The sequence below is a fragment of the Salvelinus namaycush genome, chromosome 5 (assembly GCF_016432855.1).
Source record: "Salvelinus namaycush isolate Seneca chromosome 5, SaNama_1.0, whole genome shotgun sequence".
Classification (NCBI taxonomy): Eukaryota; Metazoa; Chordata; class Actinopteri; order Salmoniformes; family Salmonidae; genus Salvelinus; species Salvelinus namaycush.
Genome location: NC_052311.1, coordinates 17,000,209 through 17,008,037, shown reverse-complemented (window position 1 = coordinate 17,008,037; position 7,829 = coordinate 17,000,209). Strand labels below are relative to the sequence as shown.

General features: G+C 42.3%; 1 protein-coding gene across 1 annotated transcript in view; it reads right to left on the bottom strand.

Moving 5' to 3' along the window:
* Positions 1 to 4,128: 4,128 nt before the first annotated feature.
* Positions 4,129 to 7,829, bottom strand: part of LOC120048002 (tenomodulin-like) — a 77,932-nt gene continuing 74,231 nt past the window's right edge. The window contains exon 7 of the mRNA XM_038993659.1: positions 4,129 to 6,184. Coding sequence (XP_038849587.1) covers positions 5,975 to 6,184 — 210 coding nt within the window. The 3' untranslated portion in view covers positions 4,129 to 5,974. The remainder of the gene's footprint in view (positions 6,185 to 7,829) is intronic.

The window sequence follows — 7,829 nt, the reverse complement described above, 5'->3', positions numbered from 1 at the left end:
AAGCAGCTGTGCTGCTGGTTTCTAAAGGGCTACTTATGGGATTTTATTGTACACATAATGGTATTGAAGTAGCTCCAAGCTTTGAAGTTAGAGAGCAATATTGCTGTGTACAATCTGCAACATGGGATTTGAAGAACAGGAGAAGAAAAGGCATTTCTACTGGAATGAAGCCTTTAGCAGGCCGAAGAGAATGATTGGACCGTACCTCGGAGTCGTCTTCCAGTTGCCGTAGGCAGATGAATACATTAGTCCAGTCGTGCTGGGGGACAGTGGAGGCTGTTGTCACTGCTGTGACCTACTGTGCAGAGCAGCCTGAGCAGTGGGTTGAGAGTAGGGGAGAAGGGAAGGGGGGGGTGTACATTGGCTGGGATTGAGTGAGCCTCGGGTGGGGGTCTGCTGAGAGAGCTGACAGATGGGTTTGGCTGCTGTACACAACCCCCCTCCCCCCAACACTCCATGCACAACACCCACCCCCCCTCCCCACACAGCTGCAGACCACACACTCCTGCAACGCCATAGGGTTACCGCACCAAACAACACAGAAAAACTGCCACAATACCACTTCCTGTCACCAACAATGACAGCATAAGCCTTCGCCGATGGACCATTGTCCTTATCCATATCGATGTAATATTTCAAAACCGTCTCCTTTTTTGTTTCATGCTGTATCACACAGTGAGCTGCTAACTACCTTTTCACTCCATCTGAATAGACCTGTGGTGTCTTGACTTTAAAGCCAGCAAGATGCTAGTGGGATTATAAAGCTAATGAAAGACGAGCGCGTGCGTGTGTGTGTGTGTGTGTGCGCGCGGCAGTGAGTCAGAGAGCCCGGAGAGAGAGCCAGGCAGCCCAGTCCATCCGGAACCTGGGAGGGGAGAGGTCTATTTCCTGCGTCGCCTGCAGCCAGTGACACAGTGTGAGACGACCTAGCTCGCGCTAGTGAGTGTTTACTGCCGTGCCACTCCACATGCCTCTCTCACACGGCGCGAGGAGCTGTTGAAGGATGACGGCTGACACGGTAGAGCCTCCAGCCTGTGTCGGGAACCATGGCGGAGAGATTATTCAAACATCAGGCCTTCAGTGCATCATGGACCATGTACACTGACCCCACAACACAGCCCAAGCATTATAGCATTTGTCTGTTGTCTCATGGCCTAGCAGTACTACTGCCATGCACTGTGCTCTGCCTAGCAACCCACCTCAACTGTAATTTGGCCATCTGAGTGACCACTGGGCTCTGAATATATGAAAGGATTTTCAAAGGAGAGGCTCTCTTCTCTCCATCGATGTTGATATGTGCTGTTATTTGAATTTGACAGATGATTCAAAGTTTGAGTTAGAAATAGCAAAAAAGGCATTTACGTACTCAAGCTGACAAGTTAAACCTTAAAGCATAGGGCCCCTGCAGGTAATCATAACGCAACACTGGTGGAGATCAGTCTCAAAATGGCCATTCTGTCATGAGACCACAAGATGGCACTAGCAATACGTCTGTAACACTATCCGCCTGACAAGCCAAATATGTCTCTCCCCTCTCTCATAGAGGTAAATGACACTGCAGTTTTGATGTGGTAACAAAAGGAGTGAATTCACAAGTGTACACTACCGGTCAAAAGTTTTTGAACACCTACTCATTCAAGGGTTTTTCTTTATTTTTACTGTTTTCTACATTGTATAATAATAGTGAAGACATCACAACTATGAAATAACACATATGGAATCATGTAGTAACCAAAAAAAGTTAAGAGATTCGAGGAGGTTTGAGATTCTTCTTATAGCCACCCTTTGCCTTGATGACAGCTTTGCACACTCTTGGCATTCTCTCAACCAGCTTCATGAGGTAACAGATGTGCCTTCATAAAAGTTAATGTATTTGAGCCAATCAGTTGTGTTGTGACAAAGTAAGGGGGTATACAGAAGATACCCCTATTTGGTAAAAGACCGTCCATATTATGGCAAGAACAGCTCAAATAAGCAAAGAAAAATGACAGTCCATCATTACTTTAAGACATGAAGGTCAGTCAATACGGAAAACTTCAAGAACTTTGAACGTTTCCTCAAGTGCAGTCGCAAAAACCATCAAGCGCTATGATGAAACTGGCTCTCATGAGGACCGCCACAGGAAAGGAAGACCCAGAGTTACCTCTGCTGCAGAGGATAAGTTCATTAGAGTTACCAGCCTCAGAAATTTTAGCCCAAATAAATGCTTCACAGTTCAAGTAACAGACACATGTCAACATCAACTGTTCAGAGGAGACTGTGTGAATCAGGCCTTCATGGTCCAATTGCTGCAGTATGGATCCTGCAGCACTGTTTCTCTTTTGCACGCCTGCTCTGCTCAACACAATGCTAAACAAGCTTCCAGGGATTTTTTCCTAGATGCTGAATAATTTACATGAGGAACATGGACATGAGGGATTTACCTTTGAAACTACTGATTCTGGTGTTTACTATGAGTGGAGTCATAGATACAGATTTGAATGTGTAGCTTGTAGTCATCTGGACAGGGTATGTTGAGGAAAGATACACCTACTCACAAATTGGACAATTCACATTTCAACAGCCAAACAACGATTGTCCTCAGTCTCCTAACTAATTTAAAAAAATCATCACTCACGAATCGGGTACTAATCAGAATCTATTGCTCTCATGGTATTAAAGATGGAGAACAATTGAGATTTAATTCATGGCAAATTTGACAGTTATGGGCCAACTTGATATTGATACACCCACCAATCATTAGTGGGGAAATCGTATCAAATCTTTGTCTAACAGAACAATTTTCGCCTGTCTCCTTTTACCTTCAGAAATCCTCTATTATGAGGGGAGGGGAACAACAGTAGAATACATTATAAGGTGGATATTATACAGATTGACTTCCATCGTCTCTACTCACTGGCCAAGACTCTCAAGAAGGCGTGAAATGTTCTCAGTAACACTATTGCTGTAATATCTGTATCACATTCCACTGTCAGAGTGAGGTGGCCCATTCAAAATTACTCTCAAGGCTCCCATGGGCAATTTACTCGCACAACCACACAATAGCCAAGCCTGAATCTCCTGGGAAACCTTGTTGGATTGACAATGCATGAGACCGCTGGTTATCAAACATAATATCATAATAAGATCAAACATAATACTAGTGCTTAGCTAACCTAACCTTTTTTATACGATGTCAGTCCATCGTCTCGCTCTTTCTGTCTGTTTGACTTTCTCTGTCTCTCTGTCTCCCTCTCCTGCTCCCTCTCTCCCTCTGTTGCTACAGTATACTGATTGTGTCAGCTTCAATACACACAGCAGCATGACGTGATAAGGGAAAAATACAGGCAGAACAAAATACATATCAACACAAATTGTATATTATTTTCAGAACCGCCTTGGGGCATGGCGGAGCTGCCTGTCGGCACATTTGAAGTATGTTTGCAATTATTGCATTTGTTAACGCCTGACACTATTTTTACTCGACATGTTGCCCTTGGCTATTGACATTATTGATTTGAAAATACAATGTGTTTGCAGCTTGAACTTCAAGTTCTTTACTTCCGCCTGTTAATACATTAACATAAGTAATGAAGTTGAGTTTAGACTTAAGACAGACACAGTAAATTTGCTTATTTTCGCGAAATGTTTTACCTTTTTGAGGTCGATTGTTTTTTTCACCTTCCCAACATTCTAAATGTAGAGAACCTACAGTATGTTTAATGCAACATTACTGGGAGGGTACATCACTTGGAGGGAGGGTACAGAGAAATTGGATGTACTTCAAACCAACATAAATCAAAGTGAAACCGGCTCTATCTTTTCTCATCTGTCTTTTTACCTCTTTTGTTGTTTTGGTTAAAGAGCATCGATTTAGGTTTCTTTTCCAGGAAGGATATTAGTAACACTTCTTATGAACAACCTATATAATACATTATAACAACATCTGTTCTAATAACCGTGCTCATAAACATCTATAACTACTTTCATAGAGCATTGTGAACAGGATGTATAATGAGTAGAAAGAGGAGGAAGGGAAGCGCTACTAAGGTACACAATAGTACATTTTGGTAGACAGAAGGTGCTCTTTGGTAAAAGGGGTAAATTGGTCATCAAAAAGAAAGGAGGACCAAGGCACTCTTCATATAATTAATTAAAATGCCTTTATTAGTATGGCATGTTCAATAGAAACAAAGTTTTTAAAAACCGACGCGTTTCGGCTGCATGGCCTTCGTCAGGGAGTACAAAAGATGTATAATGACTTTTGAAGCAAAGTGGCATATGACTTAATCAATACATTTTGGAGTCAGGACATGTCATAGATTGACCCTCAAAGGTTAATAGATGTGTGAACTGCAGCATTGGACCATTTGAATGTATGATATTGGACTTTTTTCCACCAATGTTGGAATTTCAGCCAGTAGAAACCTGAATATGGCATCCATATTAGGAAGTTCCTCAGTTGTCAGGTGAAACCATTATATTAGTTATCAGACAAAACGTCCTAATATGGATGCCGTAGTAACTTTGAATGCAAATTAAGACTCACAAGAAGTCAGTTCTTTATCTTGATATGAGTAGCATTAGATGTATTTTAGTTTCAAAATACATTTTAATTGCATGTAATTGATAATAACTTAAGCATGTCAAACCATCATACAGTATCTCGTATGGTTGTAGGCCTATCTATGCCGGTAGAATCACTGTTTAGAGCATGATTACTGTGAGCTATTGAGCAACGGAGAAAAATTTGCAGATAACATTACATAATGGTAATTGAGCTGTGGCATAATTATGTCATTTACAGCCATTACAGTTAAAACAATGCTGCTTAAAATAACAATAATGACTTTACATCAAATAAAGAATGGCAAGTTGAATTAGAAGAATTAAGCATATCTATAGCCGCTGCTTTATTATAATTAGTCGACTCATTCTGATAGTTTTTTTCTATGTATTTATATACCTCCTCATCAATACATATATATTTCAAGTTAAACATGCTAATTGTAGTAAACAATAGTCAAAACAGATCATTCACAAAAAATAGGACATATATTATTTTTAGTCTAGAAAGGGTTAAATGCTCTTGACAGAGTGAGCAGGCTACAGCACTTCAGTATGTTCTACATAAAATACATTGTTGGTTGTCATAGGCCACAGCAGACGTGGGTTCAAATAGTATTTGTTTTCTTTCAAATACTTTAGCTGTGTTTGTCTTGTGCGATTGGACCACCGGGATAGTACCAAAAATGCAAACCCTGATCGATCTAGCACTCCAGGAAAGCTCAATCAAAAGCTCAAAGTATTTGAAAGAAATCAAATACTATTTGAACCCAGGTCTGCTCCACACAGCAAGAGAAAGTCGGTTACACGCCACCGATAAAAAAGATTAAGAAGGAAATGAAATGAGAAAGAAATGCAGCACCTTGAGAAACAGCCAAAACTAGCTCTTTAGCTACTGTTACAAATTCTTTAAAAAATATTTAATATGTTGAAAGAAAAATTGCACTTCAGCATACCGATGACGCATCAAGGCCTTTTAGAGAAATCACCTAGATGCTCCCAAAACTTCATTTAGACTTATGAGAGACTGACAGTAGATTTGATTATTTTCAAAGATAGGATGGGTAATAATTGTATACTAGAAATGTTTTGATATCACAAAGGCTTTGCAATACTAATTGGGGAGTAGCAAGGGGTGCATTCATTTTACCTCACCGAATGATCCAGTTGGGCGGAGTTTGCACCTTAGGACCAATGTAATTGTCTCAAATGTGCAAACTTCACCCACCTGGTGCCCCGGGTGGGCCTAGGCTGGGTTTACACTCTACCAAGTGTTCACAAAAGCAAAATGTCACTTATCCTTCTGGCATGCACTAAAGTCTCTTTGCGGTTGCTGAGACACTAAGCCTACTGCAGTGTAAATCCAGCCTTAAATGAATGCACCTGTCATTTGTGCTGAAACATAGTTGAATCCAGTTCCACTATCCAATCAGATCCTCCCGAGCATACGGGCTATCCACCAGTTGCAGGGCATGATGATCTGACAGATGACACGTCCTCCTTGGTAGTAGTAGGGGTAGGGGTTGAACCCTCCCAGAGGCTCGTAGTAGCGCTGGCAGTAGCGGTAACCACGACGACAGTGCTGGCAGCAGTAGCCATGGTCATCCAGACGGTTATCCAGCTCAACTCCAATGTCTCTCTGAAGGACAAATGGCAAGTCGATGAGAGGGAGGAAAGAAGTTAGGTGCAAAAGGTGATCCACACAAAGGAAAGCCAGAGAGACAGAGATCTTGAGAACATTTAATTTGAAGTATAGATGGGATGGATTGCTTACACCTCACTGGAAAGGTTTACTTTTCTGTGATAGCTAAATGTTTCTCTTTTTTTAACTTTAGCTTTCTCTGTTCAGTGACGTGTGTATACTTTAAATTAAATTAAATTGGTCTCCTTTTCTTTTCCCTTTGAGTACCAGCTCTCCCAGAGCAGGGCCAGACAGACAGCGGATTGGATTGGGTGAATTGATGTTCTCACTTCAGTTGTGGGTCAGAAAAATATATGTAGAAGCAGCTAAACAGAAGAGAAAGATTAAAATGGATGTCTAAGGAAACAAATGGACAAAATGTTTCCACCATCGACTGTGACACAGGGATCAAGATAGCATTGGAAAGTAATGTTAGTGGTAGTATTACTCTTAGCTTCACCATGCTCCATCTCACATCCCAGAGTCCTCGGCTCCTTTCTCCCTGGGCTATCTTCAATCAAAGTGACTCTGACACTGCCGGTTACCGGGATAATTGCACTATTTCTTTCATCTCTGACCCCCCCCCGCCCCCCCCCCCCCCCCCCCCCGACCCCGCTGCGACCTACGCGAGCTGAGTCAAAATGGCCGCCACTCCTCCATTACAGACTACAAATTAGAGGCTCTCCGTCGGCGCACTCCCCCTGACCTTGACTTTAAGTGGATGGCACATTCCTAAAGCAATTAGCCGAGTAATGATCGCCTAACAAGGATCTTTTTATTTGCTTGTGCCGACTGGGTGTGAATTTATATAAGGGCCAAATGAAAGCCAAACGAAAGGTAAATTGGGTAGAATTAATGGCCCTTGGGTTTTTCCATTGTGCAGGTCGGCCGGGCGCATGCCCTCTCCAGACGGTGGTAGGGCTGAGTGCCATGCCTTTGATCCAGGGAGACTCTGAATTGGGTTCAGAGAAGTGCCAGTTAACTCTCCACCCCTAGTTGTGGCGGCGGCTGCAGCAACCCGTCTCAGAGCAGCACAAATACATTCGACCACGTTTTCAATCTCCTGCAGCGAGTGAATCTGAGTGAATCTTCACAGACAATTCAGCACTGTCTGGTTAAATAGCTTTGATGAAAGAGACCAATTGTCCCCCTTTTGGACTTTACTTCTGGGAGAAGCGGCCATGCCGCAGTAGAAAAAACAAAACAGAAATCTATTGAGAGGGGGAACTGAAAATGCGAGGTCATTGTTTCACCCCAGTCTTTCAAAGGGCTGGGGCACATAGGAACACGACTTTGACTCTGATTCCTCCTCTATAGTAAATTATGGGCAGTGTGGACTGGAGGCTGTTTGGCTTTCCTATAAAGGCAGTATTAGGCACAGGAAATAGTTTACAGGCCACTAAATGGTCCACAGTCTCACAGATGTTGTTGACTCCACTGTTTGTGGCTGGAGTTAAGCTACATTCACCCTCCCAGAATTGTTGGAGCCAACATAATATGAACACAACAAATAGTGCTGTAGGTAGGATTCAAATCACGAATCAATCATCACAACTTCTGTGACAGATAAACGTACTAACATTACATACTCCTAACACGGAGG